Source organism: Tamandua tetradactyla, chromosome 12 (assembly GCF_023851605.1).
Source record: "Tamandua tetradactyla isolate mTamTet1 chromosome 12, mTamTet1.pri, whole genome shotgun sequence".
Lineage (NCBI taxonomy): Eukaryota > Metazoa > Chordata > Mammalia > Pilosa > Myrmecophagidae > Tamandua > Tamandua tetradactyla.
Window position 1 is genome coordinate 61,270,554 of NC_135338.1, and position 18,758 is coordinate 61,289,311.

General features: G+C 41.0%; 1 protein-coding gene across 2 annotated transcripts in view; it reads left to right on the forward strand.

The window, feature by feature from the left end:
- Positions 1-18,758, forward strand: part of EVL (Enah/Vasp-like) — a 181,902-nt gene that overhangs the window by 28,507 nt on the left and 134,637 nt on the right. Inside the window, exon 1 of one of the 2 annotated variants that reach the window (XM_077123515.1) lies at positions 6,313-9,449. The exons of the other annotated variant lie outside the window; for it this stretch is intronic. Within the exon in view, the coding sequence (XP_076979630.1) occupies positions 9,427-9,449 (23 nt within the window). The 5' untranslated portion in view covers positions 6,313-9,426. Of the gene's footprint in view, positions 1-6,312; positions 9,450-18,758 lie in introns of those variants that run through there. 2 annotated transcript variants of the gene reach the window in all.

Genomic DNA, 18,758 nt, shown 5'->3' on the forward strand with positions numbered 1-18,758 from the left:
ATACAGCTTCATCCCTACCTCGCCAAAAGTTGCTTGAAATTCCCACAATGATCATTCATTTGATCTCTATTTCTTAATGTCTTCACTAGGCTAGTCCCCAGAAATTCCTTTCTTCACTTTGTTAAGACCTTTAGAATCCATTCATTCCATTCTGTGTATTTATTTGTTTGTTTATCCATTCATTCTAACTCCCTAGCCCCTGTGGAAAATATAGATAGGAGCAAGACATTCTCTGATTTGTTAGATTCCTTTTTTGACTTCATATTATTGTCCCAATTAGTGTGAGTTGTGTTCATTTGTACCTCTGTGATAGGTTTGGTTTGTCACTTCTAAGCACTGTTATATTAGAAGAAAAGGAATGACAGGGTGGGCTTGTGAAGACTAGGAAATTAGGCTTCATTATGGTAACTGTCTCTGAATAGCCAAAGCAAGGGGTCAGGAGTAGGAGGGTAGTTTAGGAAGCCTATGAATCAGATGTCACTTTTTCATCTCTTGGAGACCCACAAGGGAAATAGTTGAAGAGAATTTGGAGAAACATTAAGGACTAGAAGTTCTGGAAAAGAGGGGTCCTCTTTTCCCGAACTCATACTAAATTTTAGTATGATTTTACATACAAAAGCTAAGCAATAATTTAGAATTAACTTCAATCATTTGAAGGATTGTTGTAAATAAAGAGGATGTGAATGATCTAAAACTTGGAGAAAGGCCAGCTCACCTATGGGACAGTTTACACTCTTGTGGAGAAGGTAACTATTTGACTTACTTTTGAGTAGGGTCTAAACTCTATAAAGTTATATGTTGACTTCTAGAAAATTGATAAGCTATAAGTGTTTTTTTGTCCAGTAGAGATAGATGATTTCTGTTCAGTAGAAAAAATAATCCCAAAGGTTATGGTTTTGTTGCTCTGTAGGACATTGTCTTAGTTTTCCAGGCTGCCATGACAAATACCACATAATGGGCTGGCTTAAACAATGGAGATTTATTGGCTTAAGGTTTCAAGGGCCAGAAGTCCAAATCAAGGTGTTGGCTAGAATGCTTGCTTCCTCTCAGGGATGGTAGTGTTCTTGCTGGGCAGCAATTCTTGGGTTCCTTGGCTTTCCTATCACATGGTGATGTCCTCTCCTTTATCTTCTGGGTTTCTACTGAGTTTTGGCTTTCAGCTTCTTCTGATGGCTTTCTCTGACTACGCCTAAATTTCTTCTGCTTATAAAGGACTATAGTAATCTGGATTAAGGCCCAACATTGTTCACTTGTGCCTCACCTTAACTAAAGTTACATGTTCAAGAGATCCTATTTATAATGGGTTCACGCCATAGAAATGCAGATTGAGACCAATAACATATCTAAATTGAGGGACATAACTGATTCCACCATAGACATTAGCCAGTTTTGAGTCTTAACTTTCCGAGATTATTACAGCATTTCTTTTTTCCATTTCACTTTTTTGTTTTACCTCTGAACCAGCTTTTTCTTCCTGCTGGTTTCCTCATTACTTAGTTAAATTGGTCTTTGACACATGCGTACTATATATGTATATGCACTGTGACAGAAGTGAATACATATTGAGAATATAAACATCTTAGATTGAGTAGTGTTTCAGCTATACTGACTGTGGTACTTTCAGCTCTACCTTCCTACAATTACGAGTGTCTAAATTCTCTTAGTTGCTTGGGTAGTAATTTGCATTTATGGATCATCTAATTATATGGTCTAGATGAAGAATTTTCCCCCCTTGTGACTGAATCTTTCTCCTTTGTGGCAAACATTATTATCAATTTGTTCCTTATTTTTCCAGTGATATTTTATGCAAATACAAGCAAATGAGTGTAGTTGTTGTATATGTATACATGTGTGTATTCTTTTTAAAAATTTTTTTTTAACTTTTTTATTGTATAGTATAACATATATACAAAGCAAAGAAATAAAAAGGCAATAGTTTTCAAAGCACTCTTCAACAAGTAGGTACAGAACAGATCCCAGAGTTTGTCACTGGGCACCATAGTGATCTTTCAGAATTTTCCTTTTAGCTACTCCAGAATACAGGAGGCTAGAAGACTTAAATATTTTTTTATCACCTCAATCACCTTTTTTCTTTCTTCTTTGTGAAAAATAACAATAGCTATTATTGTATTTGATCCTCATGATTTATTTGTGAGGGGATAGGTCAGGAATTATCATCCACATTTGATAGGTGAACAAACGGACTCCAAGAGATAAATTGACTCACCTGGTAGGGAGGAGCCCAGATATTCAGTCCCTAACTCAGTGTTCTGGCCACTCACCAACTGCATGGCAGAACCAGGATTCAAGAAGACCTTTAGAAGAAGAACAGCCAGTTGAAGTGGGGAAAAAAATGAACATAACAGGTAATATAACATTTTAGACACCCTGCATATTGATTTACCATTGTAGATTATCATTTTAAGTTTTTAGGTATATATGCCCTGTCCCTGACTCTTTAAAAGGCCTTAAATGTACCGGACTATTCTTTGACCTCCCTCTCCTCCCAGGGATGTAGCAGTGCTAGACACATAGCAGGTGCCCAGTAAATATTCCTTGACTGGATAAAAGCGTTCCATGCTTTTGTCTTCTTGATTTTCTCTCCATTCCTGAAACGACTTTCTTGGCAAATTTCTGAATATCAGGGTGACATTGGAGCAGCTGCATATTTTCATTCAGCAGGATAGTCTGCCCATTTGTTTGACACTTGCCCCAGAAAGAGGACTGCTCACTTAATCCATGTGCACTTTCTTATGAAATCTCTCAGAATCCACAAACCTTGATATGTTTTGAATAATTCTGCATGCCAGAGCCATAGGTAGAAGAGTAAAGAGGAGGTAAGATCCTTCCTTTCATAGAGTTGTCACTTCCTGGAGCTTATGGTCCTGGTGGAGTTCTTTGTATTTCTGTTGCAAGATTTTGCATCTTTGCTGTGTTTCATTAGTGATCTAAGAACCTCACACAGAACAATTGAATTGTGAGAGAGACTTGCTCCAAAATGTGCCTAAAATCATCAACTTCTCACTTGTTTACTACTGTCACCTGAGTCCAAACCCATCTTCTCTTATCTAGACTACTGCAATGGCTTCTAACTGGTCTCCCTGTTTACATTTTCCTTTTACAACTGCCCAGTGGGTTCCCTGGCTGATAAAGCCCTACTTACCTCTTATCTTCATCCTTCTTGGCCCCTTGTACAGCTTCTTTGCTCTGCATGTAATGCTCTTCCTTCATATTTGCATGAATGACTGCTTCTTGTTATCCAAATCTCAGCTGAAATGCCGCTACCTCAGAAGGGCCTTCCCTGTCACCGTTTCCAAATTTAGTAGCCCCCAGATTACTCTCTCCTACATTGCCCTATTTTGTATCCTTTTCCTTATTTATTAGGTTCATTAGAATGTAATCACCATGAAACTGGGGGCTTTGACTTCATTACTCCTCTCTTCACAGAAGCTAGAATAGTTAAGTTTCTAGCACATAGCAACCCTTCAAGTTTTGTGGAAGGATTGAAAGGTTAATTTTCAGTAACCTAGCACAGATATTTAGAGTGTGCTTATATGATGAGAAAGATGAATATAGACTTGAATTCAGAAGTAATTACCAGTAAAGTCCTACTTTTGAGTATTGGTTGATGGAAAAACATATGTATTTTATGGTAGTATTTCACTTAAAATTGAGGTGAAGGATGGTTTTATTTAAGACTTCTATTTTAAAATTAAATATACTAAAGAAGTTCAGTTGAATGATGAAATTTGGGGGTAAGACTTAGTCCAAAGTATAGAACTCACATTTAAGATTTCCTATCACATTTAAGATTTCCTATCAATTCAGCAGGTTTAATTTAGTTTTGTTTTTAATTTTTGGAAAGGTTAATTCAACAAGAATAAAAAGGCATTCAGTAAATCCAAAGCCTATCAGCTGCTTAACTTGTCCTGTGCCTTGTGAAGGCTTAGAAAGGACTGTAAACCTTGGTCAGTGCCTGTTTTAGTTCCCTAAGCTGCCAGAATGCAGTATGCCAGAAACAGAATGGCTTTTAAAAGAGGAATTTACTAAGTTGCAAGTTTATGGTTCTAAAGTCATAGAAATGTCCAAACTAAGGCTCCCACAAGAGGTTACCATCACTTAAGAAAGGCTGATACCATCCGGAATACCTCTGAAACTGGGAGGACATGTGGCTGGTGTCTGCCAGGGTCTCTGGCTTCTGGACACCTCTCAGCCGGAAAGACACATGGCAACATCTAGCTTTCTCTCTTCGTTTCATAAGACTTTTCTGGGGGTGTTTTCCTTTTTCATCTCCAAAGATCTCTGGCTGTGTGGGCTCTGCTGGCAGTAAAGCTTTGTCCAAAATGGTTCCCTCTTAAAGGGCTCCAGTAAGCAACCCCACTTTGAATGGGTGGTGACACATCTCCATGGAAACCATCTAATCAAAAGTTACTACCCACAGTTGGGTGGGTCACAACTCCATGGTAACAATTAAAAAGATCTCACCCAGCAACATTGAATGAGGATTAAAGAACATGGCTTTTCTGGGGTACATGATAGTGCCAAACCGGCACAGTGCCTGAATGCTGTCCAGAATTGGGGGATACTGGCCCAAAGCATCATGAATTTAGCTTGAAGCTGCCCTTAGCATGCTGTTTTTCCTCGGAGGGGTCTGTGCATTTCTGGGAGTGAGGACTAGTGTCTAGTGGAGATTATGGGAAACTGAGCTCTTCATGTCTCCCCCATGCCAACCCCACTAGTCCCTGTCCTCAGTGACACGTGTGCGTCTCGTTAGAGATCTGAGACAGGAAAGTGGGCAAAGGTTACTCAGAACAGGACAGGATGTAAGATTTTAAAATGGATATTGATTATCAATGGGAATTTTGGAGATTTAGTGCTCACTAGGGGCTGGTTTGAGTCAGGAGGGGTGCATACTAGGGTTTTGAAGCATTTGCCATAATATTGTTGATTGTGGCTCACAGGGGCCAGGTATTTCATTTCTGCAGCATTCCCACAGAGCAGGTGCTACCTTCTCCCATCTTAAGAGGCTGAGACTGGGGAAAACTTGCCCCTGCCTTCTCAGGGAACATGAATAAAACTAGACTCAGCACCACACCTTTCCATACCCACTTGTGAGAGAAGGCATAAAGCAGGTTTTCAAGAAAAGGTGAGCCAGGAGTGGAGGTGGGCTGGGACCAGCCAGGGGTCCATGAGGAGACATGCATGGGAGGTGGGTTGAGGGCATAATGGGCCACCTCACAGAGGAACCAAGACTCTATTCTGCGGACCATGAAAAGAGGTGTGGGTTTAATGGAAGTTTGCCAGAGTAGGAGACTGTGCATAGAAGACTGTACAGGAAGAGGTGAGCCTGGCAGGGGGACCAGGCAGAGATGAGGAGGCTCTTATTTAGAGGGTGGAAGAAATGAGAAGTAAGGGGATAGAAGCTGGGCCATTGAGGAGACTATAGAGAAGCTCTTGTTACCACGTAGGCCCCTGCTTATCTGAAAAATCCTTGGTTGGGCCATGAGAAAAGAATAGTATTTTAGTCACCATAGGAACTGATTTTCACTTTTTTCTCCTGTCTCACATCTGTGCACACAGTGGGGAATGTGTATAGCTCAGAGTGTCCCACACAGTCCTGGCACTGGCAGGGACTGCTGGAGTCATTTCACGGGGTGTTTTCAGACTGTGTCTATGTCTGTCCCTACTGAAGAGAAAGTAAAGCGTAGCAGCAGGAACACTGGGGGTCCCTCCATCCCTTCTCAACCAGAACTCTTCTGCTTTTATCAGTTTTGTATTTTAGGGTTCATATTAAGTGTTATTTCAAAAAGAAAGCAAAGACAAAAACCAAAATTCTGAATATCTGGCTGTTCCTTCGGGGTAGAAAGGGAAATTGAGCCCCGGAGTAATAACAACTTTGTCTAAGTCTTTAGTCATTGCTAGATGACTTAGAGTGACTCTTTTTGTTGTTTAATCATTGTGTGGTCACACAAGTGCTTTTTCAAGTCCTGGGCTGGAAAGGTGTAGAACAGTCATGGAACCTCCTTTATGCCCCTGTTCTTGACACTTTGGCCAGGGCCAGGTGGATAAAATAAACCAGAAGGACTCATAGATGCAGGTCCCAAAACCCCAGTGGGGCATAAGGGTTAAAAGTGGTGGAGTCACCTATATTCTGGAGTAGCTAGAAGGAAAAATCTGAGAGGATCGTATGGTAGCCCATGACAGACTCTGGGATCTGTCCTGTAACCACTTGTTGAAGAATGCTTTGAAAACTATTGCTTTTTTATTTCTTTGCTTTGTATATATGTTATACTATACAATAAAAAAAAGTTAAAAATAAATAAATAATGGTGGAGTCAAACCAACCTGAATCCCAAGTTATTGCTCTGCCATTTAAAAGCTCTAAGACCCAGGGCAACTTATTAGATACTTGTCCTTGGTTTCTTTATTAGGAAAGAAATCTCATAAAATTACGTCTAAAGTGCATTTTGTGCTGGGATTTGGAGATTTTTCACCATTTCTATCCACTCGTCTCTCTACTAGGACCTTATGAATTTTCATACAAGATATAACCAGCTCTCCAACAGGAGGTTTGAATCACTGGTGGAAAACAGGCACTGTCTAGAGATTGTCCATCCCATTAGACCTTCTGTTACACTGGACCTACCTTGTGGGTTTTAGCAATGCTAAAGCAAATTAGACCAGTTAGCACTGTGCCAGATGCCTAGAAATTCAGACTACTACTCTTCCTCTTGTACTTTGCAAAGAGAGCCGAGAATGTAGACTTCCTCAAACTAACAAATCTATCAAAAGTTATTTGTGTATCTATGGTTTGCTAGCTCTGCCCTCAAGGTTGTGAAGGCTCAGTAAAAAGATGCTCTGGTAAGTTCCCCCAAGAAGTTTGCTTCTGGCTGACTACCAGCTGCTCCTTTCTCCATCCCACCTGAGTAGATCCAGGTAGTCATATAATTGTATTTGGTCTGGGTGATTGCTCTTCCTAGGACTTGGGTAATCTCAAAACTGTTGTTTTATTTATTTTTTTAACCTAGAATTTAGGACAGTGGTTTTATACATAATACATATGTGTCCAAATAAATAAACTGCTAGTGAACAGACAAAATGCTTCAATTAGGAGGTATCCCTCATCATAAAGATGAGCCTTCCAGCAGTCCACGCTGTCCAGGGAGAGGCCATCTTGTGAGATGATAAAGATGATGAATGATGACGTGTCTTTATACACTTGATAAAGGATTTTACAGCTCCATTATGGGGTCCTGACAGCAATCTCTGAGAGAGGCCTGGGCAGTGTTACTGTTATTCTATATTTAGACCTGGAGACTCCAAGACTCAGAGAACTTAAGTAGCTTGCTAGCAATCGCAAAGCTAGTATATGGCAGAATTGGGACTTAACACTGAGTTCTTTAATGACTGAATCCCCTGTTTTCTGTGATAACCATGATTCTGCCAGAAGCTCTCAGCGGAGAGGGCCCAGGTGGAGGCTTGTCAGGAACATTGTGGAAGGCATTCCTGTACCAGCTTAGTACATCATAACTGTTTGGTTTGAGGGACCACAGGAGTCCCCAGAATAGTGTCCTCACTAGTTGGCCTGCCTCAGCTTGTCATTATCGCTTCATTTCTTTGAGATGGAACAAACTATAGACAGAAGGCCGCCTCTGGGCACCTTCGTGTGAACACAGGTACTAGATTGCCTGTCTCCCTAATAGAAAACTGAGGCACATGGAGGTTCACTCTACAGACCATTACTGAATAACTGTTCTGGTAAGATATGTTCAAGGCATGAGGAATACAAAATTAACCTCACACAATCCCAGCCCTTGATGAACTCACAGGTTTCCAAGGGAGTAAGGGGGGAGGACAAAATGCCAGCTTGGTATGCAGTTAGCAGCACAGAGGGGACCACCAACTGTCCTAGGGACAGCTCAGGGTCCTGGGGAGGCAGCCAGCAGCCGAGGGACAGCATAGGCAGCACAGAGGGTGCAGGTCAGGATTAGGGAGCAATGAATAATATGGTCTGGTTGGCCCATGGACCCCAGAAGGAAGATCTAGGCATATTTTGGGAACTGGAATGTCTGGCTGAATTTTGAGGTTTTAGAAGTGTTTTGATGAAAGAAAATTGGAGCAATAAGATTGTGCAGGCCAGGCCAAGGAGTTTTTACTCATCTTGTGGGCACCAAGGAACTAAAGCAGTTTTAAAGTGGGAAAAGGGGCATCAATCAGATTTAGAAAGGTTGCTCTACAGATTTTTAGAGAAGGGACAGAAGAAGACGACTAGTAACAAGACTGACTGAGAGATGATGAAAGCCATGGGCATGGGGATGGGGGAAAAGGGCCAGAGTCAAAGAAGTCATCCTAAGGAGAATCAGAATCAGTGACTGATTACATTTGTGGTGTGAGGGAAAGAACAGAAAAAGTTAAGAATGACTCATGGGTTTTTATTTGGGATTTGTCTCCCTTCTTTTTTCAAGATTTGCAATGCAAAGGCTGAAGATTCTCCTTAATGGCAAGTTTCAGAATACAGCCTCAGCTCATTTGGCAAATCTTGCCAGCTTGGGCTTTACAAACTGGTAAACATTTCTCTCTTCTTTTGGCTTGCGTCTCATTTCTTGTTTCTTAATTTCTGTTCTGTTCTGAAATTATTATAGTAGTTGTACGTCAAGGAATTGATGAGAACCTAGTATATATTAGACACTCAATAAATGAATAATCAAATAGATGGGGACACTAACATGGTGACATGCAAGGTAATTTGATTGGGGTGAAGATGAGCACAAAGTGTGATTGTTGAGATTCTGTTGCGTCTTATGCATTTGTGTGAAAATGAAGCTTGGTAATGGAATGGTAAAGCACAAAATTTAGGAGAATTTTTCAGTGAACTGACTTTGGGTAAAAGATAGCCTGTGTATCATTATTTGCTGTATTCACTTATAATTCTGGTTATGCTTGGTCATTAGAGCAGCCACAGCCATGGGAGGATGAGGTAATTAGGTAGTTCATAATGGAACAGGTTGCTTTCTCATTCCTTTAAGCTTTTCCCACTCTCCTGTAAAATTCTGGGGGTAATAGTGAGGGAGTGGTGGTGTTTCATGATTACCCATGGTCCCAGGCATGCCCCAGGTCCAACTTATTTCACTAGACTAATCCAGCTCCCAGCCTGGAGCCTTAGCACACACTGCATTAATCAGACTTGCTGGAATGATCACATGGTTTTCTCGCTGCCTCCCTGTTAACTGCCGCTTGTCAGCAGCTGGCAGAGCTGGAGGCTGCAGGCCCATGTCTGCAGAAAACCTTTTACTTCAGGATATTGGGAGTGTGTGGAAACCCCACCTCTTTTTTTCCTGCACTTTGCACCATCTGACTAACTAGATGGTGGTTCTCAGTACCAAAAAGGCAACCATCCAGTCTAAGGAAACTGTCTCTGTCTAGGTCATGTTCGCATTTGAAGAATTCAGGTATGTTCTGGGCTTTCTACATCTGCTGCTGGGTTTTTGTTCTCGCTAGGTTTTTGCTGTGTAATGACAGCTTAGGCTCTGGCCGGTTCTTATAAAAAAATAAAATAAAGAAAAATAAAGGCTTTCTTTCTGTATTTGGTGGGGTTTATCCAGGTCATGTGAGTGGGAGGTACAAAGGTGGTACAGTTCAGGGATGTTTACTGCATGCACAGGTGCAGCCTGGATAATTGGTTTATCATGGGTCAGTTTGTCAGGGACCCCACCTTGTGCCTCCTTTGAGCTGCTGTTGCTGGTTAAGAGTTTGGAATGTAGAATAGCAGACTCTCCAGAACGAGAGTCTTGCTATCTTTTGTTTTTCTTCCTTTGTCAAACTCATGGAGTCTACTGCTCTGTTTAAAAATGCTAATTGTAGCAGTGAAGGTGAAAAATACAGCAAGTCTATCTGCATACTTGAGATTTGGTTTTAGCTCTGATTTTCCTCATTATTTGAAATGACTTTAGGCTGGGATGTTTTCCGGTAAGTGTTCTGATAATGTTTTGTTAAAAGGGTCCTTTCCTTTTGTAAGCCTTTCAGCTGCCGTAATTATTACTGCTCCAAATTAGAGTCTTTCATGGATCTTATTCCTTCTCTTTCCTCCATCTCCTCTCCGAGAATCTGTCCCTGGGTGTGAATTGGGGGAAGGATGTTCCAGCAGAGAGTTTCTAAGAAATGAAAATAAAGGAGGCAGAACGGGAGGGGAATCAGATCATTCTTGTGCATATGGAACATATGGGAGAGAGCATATGTGTCTGTTTCTGATTTCTGACAGCCTCTCATTTCTCAGTTGGGATTTCTGTGTATTTTAAAACTGAGCACAAGTACCATATTGAAGGGCAAAGAGAGTGATTGGGTGGGACCTCAGTTCTACCTCTACAGGCCTTTTGCTGTTCCCTCCAAATGTGACTGCAAAAGACATTAAAATGATAATAGAATAACTACCTTTCATTGTTTGTAAGAGGAAACTAGAGTCCTTTGAATCAATCGGGGAAGTAGATGAGAGGATTATTAGATTTCCACGAGAAAAGTCGTGTTACAAAGGTTGTTCCTACCCTTTTCTAGAAACTTAGTGCTTTGGATCCGGGAAGTTATCCATTGTTTCAGAGTGTATCTGCGTTATTTCTAATGGACTTGGATTTTTTGCGGAAAGGAAATGCTTTTCAAGTGGCAACATGTTCCAGTGAAAGGGAGTATGTGCCCTTACAAAGTGACCAGGACTTATTAGTTCATTAAAGGCCCAGTAGATAACTAAACAATTTATTTACTGCCTGGCATGCTACAGTGGTTAGGTCCTTAGAGAATGACTCAGGAGACCTGGGTTCTAGTCCTGGTTTCAAAATTCACTTATCTGATCCTTGTGAGAGTTATAGAAGAATTATGAAAGAGTTTTGTAGAATGTAGAAAATAGTACAGTTGTGAGGTTCATAATGTACATTAAGATTTATTCCAGGCAGAGTGTGCCTTAGCTACCCCCTTAAACAGAGATGAGGTCCTTTCACTTCATCTCATTATGAGTTAGGAAAGAAGGGATATGCATTAACAAACTCATTCCAATTGTGGTGGGATCCTAGCCTGAGAATGAGAACTGGGTCTGATGAGGTGGACGGGAGTAAAGGCCACTGACCCAATGGATTGAGAAAGGGGCCATCATTATGGAAAGTAGATCCCAAAAGGAGGAGGCCTGTTACTTCCCCAGCTTCAAGCTTCTGTCCAAGCTGCCTTGGAGGATTTTGCTGGGCATGGTTGTATCTTGTGACTGCTGCCTGGTACCAAACAAATGGTTTTCTCCTTTTGTCATAGGATTAGTATGTGTGAGGCCTGGTGATCCAGGTGAGGTAACATAGGGGCTTTATAGGAGCTTAGCTTTTTAGTTTAGGTCACTGTGGTTCTGAAGCTTTACTGTGCATTAGAATCAACTTGAGGGCTTGTTAAAACTCAGATTGCTAGGTCCTACCCCCAGAGTTTCTCATCCAGTAGGTTTGGGATAGGACCTGAGATTTTACATTTCTAACAAGTCTCCAGATGATGCTGGTGTTGCAGACTTTGAGAACCACTGGTATAGGAAAAACACAGGCAGATGGACTATCATTGAGATAGAAAATCCAAGCCAAAGCACTATGGAGGTACAAGTTGGAAAAAATCTGGAGCAAGAAGAAGCAGTTTATTCTAATAGAGGCTAGTGAACCAGAGCCAGGCATGCTGGAGGGCAGGTTAAACTACAGTCATGTCAGTCAGATGCAGCTCCCCTCCTTCTCCTGGCAGGTCTTGCAGAACAGTGGACAGGAATATTGGGGCAAGAATCAAAGAACTAGTTTATAATCCTAGTTCTGCTGTGTATCTTGGCAAGGTTTTTGATCTTTATCTCAATTTTCTCAACTGAAAATATGGTATAATAATTCTTGCCAAGTAAATCTATATTGCTGATAGAATTACATGAGATAATTAACATAAAATTATTTTATAAATTATTAAAGTTCTTCCTTCATGAATATAAAGGTCAGAGAGGACCCTTTGGGATGACTCCACAGGTAATCCACAGATGCTTCTAGACCTCCAGGTAGTGACCCTCCTCCACGCATACTCCCTGATCTGAAAACACCAAGTTCCACGTTCATTTCTAAAAGGAAGTCTACTTTTGACCTGGGCACATATACATGTCTTTATACCCTATTGGACTATGGGTTCCTTGAGAGCTTTTGTGAGTCATGTCTGTTTTTAACTTTGTTTTCTTTGTGCCTAAAACTGCTTGACACTCAGTAAGATCTTAATAAGCAGTTGACAAAATTCATTAAATGAAGATTTGACAGAGAAGGAAAAGCAGGCTATCCAACTGGCCAGGTGCAGGCCTGAGATGGGTCTGTCCTACCACCTGGGCCATTGAGTATGCTGCTTCAGAAGAGGATGTAGAAATGCTGACAACTGACCTGAGAAAAAATGTGAAATGTTCTCAGCATACCCCAGTTTCTGGAGCACCAGAAAAGTCCTGTTCCATTTCATTGAAGAATCTCTGTAGGATGAGCTCACTTGAGAACGTGTTGATGATTGTAGTGATTTGTTGGTGCTGGGGGTCCAAGTCTAGAGAGCTGCAAAATCCTAGGAGCTTGAGAAGTAGGCCAGTGTGCCCCAGCTGTTCAGGGGGGCTTTTGCCTGCCATTGACTATGAAATTGTATTGTTCTAACACCAAGCAAGCTGTGCTTGTGGGCTGTTGAAATTTTTGCCTTTTTTAAAAACTTTGTTAGGCAAGATGTGTACCTGTTTCTGCACCCTGCACAATCTGTCTTCTGAGTACTTCTGCACACAGTTTGGTGAAATTCTGTGTAACTTTTCTTCCATCTCCATCCAGAACAGTGACCACATTCCCTTACCATCCCCAGGATAAGGAATTTTAAATACGATTTTAACTCTAATCTCTTAAGTGAGAATGGAACCAAAACCAGAGACTTCTCCTTCTCAGGATTCCTGGTACTGGACTTATTTTGATTTCTTTTCAGAAGGAATGTGATATACCAACTCCAAGATTTAAAGTCCATAGTTGGAATGTTTCAGTCACATGAAAATGAAAAGTTACTATTTTGAGTCTGTTTTATTTTATTTCATTTTATTTTTAAACAAAACTTTATCATGGTAGGATTGAGGTTCAAAATTCAACTAGCTCTCTTTTTTTTATTCAAATTTATATCTGGTCTTGGGAATGCTATACTTTTTCTTTCCTTTCCACTGGAATATTGTTAAAAACACGTGATAATTGTGGGGAACCTGAAATTTGCAACCCTGTAGAGCCCAGACAAGTGTCAAGATCCAAAGCCTGCTTTATCCTTTTCATTTCCCAGGCTTTGTAACGCCTTGAAAAAGTAGATTTTAGGTTCATTGACTTTCACTCTGCAGTGAGGAAATAACAGATCATCAGATGGAAACTGGGCTGGGTGGGGAAGGGGAGAACATCCTCATTGAATACCTGTGATGAACCAGACACTGATAGTTGCTTTGCCTGTGGTAACCTTAACCCACATGACATCTTATAAATGAGAATAGGCTCATGGGTCAATCCTAAAACATATACTCTAGCCCAGATATTTCCCCAGACCCTGGTCCATATAGCCAACCCCTAGCCTGACATCTCTGTCTGGAAGTCTAACAGGCACCTGAAACTTAATGTCTCACACTGTGCTCCTGCTACGGTCTTCCATATCCTAGTAAATGGCAGTTCCTTCCCTCTAGTTGTTCCATCTTCCTCAACTCTTTTCTTCTGCTTACACTTCACATTGAATCCATCAGGGGAGGTCCTGTTAGCTCTACCTTCAAAATATACCCAGGATCCAGCCACACTTACCGTCCTCGGTACCAATGTCCTCAGTACCAGTGTCCTCAGTACCAGTGTCCTCAGAACCACCATCCTGGTTCAAGCCACCATCTCTTACCTCAGTTACTGCAATAGCCTTGTAACTGACTGCAAACGACCTTCCCTGCTCCCCTGTTCTCAAGTCTTCACCCATTTTCCTTTTTAAAATATAAAATCAAATCACCTCCCTCCTCTGCTGACCACCTCCAGTGGCTTCCCAACTCACAGAGAGGCAAAACTCAAACCCTTACAGTGGCTTATAAGGCCTGCTGAGCCTGGCCTGGCACCACCTAGATTCCATCTCCTTCTCTCCACTCTGGCCCCTTCAGCCTTCCTGCTGTTTCTGTGATGTGCCATACTCTGCACTAGCTGCTCCTCTGCCTGGAGCACTGTTCCCACATGGGCACAGGCCATGTGCCTTTAGCTCCTGCAGGTCTGGGCTCAGAATCCTCCGACCTCTCTTTTTATCTGTCCACTCCCCAGTGGGCACTCCCTTTCCCCCCTTACTCTACTTTATTTTTCTCGGTCACATGTCACCACTGATGTACTAGAGATTTTAATTTTGTGTTTGTCTGTTGTTTGACCTCTTCAGCAGAATGGAAGGGCCAAAAGGTAGGGGTTGTTCGGGTTTTTTTTTAATCTGTTTTTGTTCATTGCTGTATCCCCAGTGCCTTGTACATAGTAGGTATTTAATAAATATTTCTTAAATGAAGGAAAGAAATGAAAACAGAGGCTTGGAGAGATTGGGTAGTTTGCTTGAAGTAAACCAGCTGTTAAGGGAGTCTGGTCAGTTTCAATTCAGAGTCTATCTTTCCCAGGTTCTCTCTGCCTGCAGTGCCATCCGGTGATTGACTTTGTGTCTTCCAGTCAGCACAACCTTTCTGAGTCTTTCCTGTGGGCCACCTTTCCCCAGAGCCCATCATTGTGTCTTGCACTGGGCACTGGCTCCTTGTTTGTGGTGACAGTGTGGGAAGGAGAGGAGCAGAGGATCCCTTAGGGCATGGCCTCTCCTAGTTCCCACAGCTCCTGTATCTACTCCAGAACTTACTACAGTGCAATTGTATTCTGATTCATTTCTATCAGAATTGTATTCTGATACTAAAGAATGATCCCTTTGAGGACAGGGAGATCTTCCATCACTACCGACTATTAGCATAATGTCAGTGCTCAGAGGTATTTTTAAGTGTTTGCTAATTACATTAACTTAAATCAAAAGTTACAGCCTTTAACTGGGAGGAGTTTATAATCACTCTGTCTTTTGATCTCCCAGGACCTATTAGAATGCACAGCCGTGTGGGTCTTTAATCAGTGACAGTAGGAGCATGTGGATGGAGGGAGTGAGCAGAGGGCAGAAAAATAAGGGAAAGAAAAATAGAGCATGAATGGGGTGAAAGCCAGACAGACGACATTGACTTGAAATTTTGCCTGGTGTTTGACTAGCCACTACCAAAATGTTATTTTGGGAAATAAATAATTTATCTATTAGGAAGGCACAAGAGATATATATTTAAATGCCAAATTTTCCATTATTAAAGTATGACAATTATTGATTTTTTTAAATCTCAAAGACAGGCAGTTTCATGGATCTGGCCTCAAAAGACTTGGCTTCAGTTGTTAACAAACCTAAAAGCCATGGCCTTGGGCAGGTCATCTTATTTCTCACTTATAGACAAAGGGCTATTTTGAGGATAACATTTAGAAAGGAAATGTACAAATTATATACAGATTGCTGTAATATTTGCATTCCATGTTTTGGAGTCAGTGGAGGCTTAATCAGGTAATATTTAATTGGTTCAGGTGCTACTTTTTAAAACAGACTTCTTTACCATCTCCCATTCCTTTTTGCTCAGCATAGTAGTCTGTTATTTAAAAACAAGAACAGGCAACGGTGTCTCAGTGGCAGAATTCTCACCTGCCATGCCAGAGACCTGGGTTTGGTTCCCTGTGCCTGCCCATGTGAAGAATAAAAAAAAAAAGCTAAAAGGAGAAAATTTAACTGGGTTCATTAGAGGAAGACCAAACAGGATACCAATTTGGGCTTTTATCATTCTTGTAGCTACTTAAGATAGTTGCAAATGTCTCTACAGATTGTATAGATTCTGAAAAATCTATGTATGTCTTTTTAGGAGTGGGGAGGTAGTGGTGTCCTTTTGCTATTAGGATAATAATTCATTCAACAAACATTTCCTGAGCATTTAAATATATAAGTCATGGTAGAAAATGCATATATGAATAAAACTTAGCCCAGCCTTCAAGGAGCTTACCATCCTGAAGAGGTGCTATACGAACATGGAAGTGTGGAGTTGTCAAAGGCAAAACAAACACAGGGCAAAATGGAATAAATTCCATAGGTGATATCAAATAAAGTGCTGTGGGACACGAGGAGGATTCGTTTGCTGTATTGAGAGTTGAAGGAGACCTTTAGGAGTAGGCATCTCTTGGATTAGGAGTAGGCATCTCTTGGAGTGAGTCTTGGAGAAGGTGCAGTATTTGGAAGGATGAAAATAAAGAAATGGACTGTTGATGGGAGTGTAAGAACTGAAGCATAGAAGCTGGCGATACAGTGAGTGCTCTTAGCCATGTTTAGGTGATAAAACCTGAGGAGAAGAAATTTTTCTCCTTCTTATATGGATGACCAAGTTTAGTTTGTCTTTTCCCTATGACTGTTAACTTCTCTCTGGCCTGAAGTTCATCACTTTACAAAGGTAAACATTTTTCACCTTTAGGGAATATGCGTTATTGTGGGAAACACTGCTAGGTGTTCTACAGCGCTGGCACCTTTTACTTCACTCTGGTCTTGTTACCTTGAGCAGGTTCCTTAAGCTTTGTGTCTTAGTTTTCATATCTGTAACATGGAGATATAGATGTTACCTGCCCCCAAGAGTTATTTGGTTGATTAAATGAGATGACTTATATAAAGCATCTAGTGAAGTGCCTGGCTCTTAGTAGATACTCCCTTAATTCCTTTAATTTATCTTAAGCAGCACAGCATTTAAGGAGATCCTTGTTCTGGATTAGAAATTGCATAGAATCTAAGAAAAAAGCCTAGCATATCCTACAGATAGAACATTTTTAATCTCCAGTCTCCCTGAGCACTGAGACTCAGAATGCCAGAAATCAGTCCTGGAAAGGTAATCCTGTGTGCTACTGAAATGTTGTGACACAGCGAACCAAACCTGGCAAGGCTAGGTTTGAAGTTGAAAGCTTCAATCTTGGCTTGGTTCATACATAGATTCACTGGTCTGAGCGACTAATTAAACTCCTCATAGTTGATAGACGGACAATATAGTGCTTTCTGGCTAATTGTGATACTATACCCAGAGCCCATCAGCAAGTGTTGACATTTTCCCCAGTGCCTTTGGTTAGGTGTTTCTGCCCACCAGCGGTGTTCTGAATCCACACAGCCTACCTGCTCCACGCACAGTCTGTTGATTCATTGTTTTGTATTCCTTGATGTCATGTCTCTTCATTTCCAGAGCCTGGTGTTTTAGTTTGCTAAAAGCTGACAAAATACAATATACTAGAAATGTGTTGGCTTTTACGGTGAGGGATTTATTACCTTATAAGCTTATAGTTCTCAGGCCATGAAAATGTCCAAATCAAGACATCAACAGGACAATACCTTCTCCCCAAAGACTAGCTTATTGGTGATCCTCAACTCCTCTGACTCATGGCCAGGCACATGATGACATGTGCTACTCTGTTAGCTTTCTCTCCCGGTTTTCATTGCATCCAGCTTCTGGCTTCAGTGGCTTCCTTTCTGAGCTTCTGTGTGTCTTTGTCTCTTGGCTTTTCTGGCTTTTCTCTTTTAGCTTCTCTGAATTTCATCTCTTACCTTCTCTGGGGCCTTTTCTTTGTCTTCTGTCTTTTATCCTCTTATAAAGGACTCCAAATAAGAGCTTAAGAACCACCCTGAATGAGATGGATCACATTTCAAGATCCTACTCACCAAAAGATCCTACTTAAAATAGGTCCACACCTATAGAAATGAGTTAAATTTAAGAACATAAAATCTTTTCCAGGGTCCATATGGCTTCAAACCATCACACCTGGCATAATAAGTAAATGCTTGTTGAACTCATTTGGGGGAAGAAGTGGATTATAAGGGAGAACTCAATGATTAGCACCTTCCAACCAGAAGGAGCTGTTACCGATAAGAGAGGATACATTCTGGAGTGGCTTGCTGCATCACAGGAGAAGCTACTGAGAGAATTTTCAAAGGTGACCTTTAATTTGGGATCCTACATAATGCCTTTGGAGGCACTAAACTTGGGAGGGCTCATAGAAATCATGTGTATGGAGATTTTTAAAACTTGGAAGCCCATACAACTCCTCAAACCTTCTGAGTCACATATTCAGGGAGAACCTGGGCAGGTGCTTTTTTTTAAAAAAATTAATATATATGTTCACATACTGAGGAGGTGCATTTTTTTAAAGCTCCACTGATACACTCCCCCACTGAGAGTTTGTGTGACGAACCCGAGGTTGGGAATCTGGAAACCTAAGTTCTAATGGTGCTAACTGTGTTCCTTAGGGTAAGTCACCTAACTTGACCAGGACTTATTTCCCACCTGAAAAATAGAAATTATACTTGTAGAGCTGTGATTCAGAGAAAACCAAGGTAATGGTTATGTGGGGGCTTTGAAAAGTCAAGAGTGCTGAATAATGAAAGGTACTATTACATATGCTTCTGATTCAATTGCTACCTCATTAGGCAGATTGAATCCAGGTGTGTTAAATATGTGCCGCTTGTAAAAGATAGCATTTGGTCTAGAACTGAAAGCATTTCTAACCGTTTTTTTTTTTGTAAAATGCTATTTTTATGATCTTTCTTGGGTTTTTTGGTACCTGTGTGGCTAGTTGTTTGTCAGGAGTTCATTTTCTACCCATTTATAAGCGAGGTGAATTTTCACTTCTTTTGATTCAGAGCCT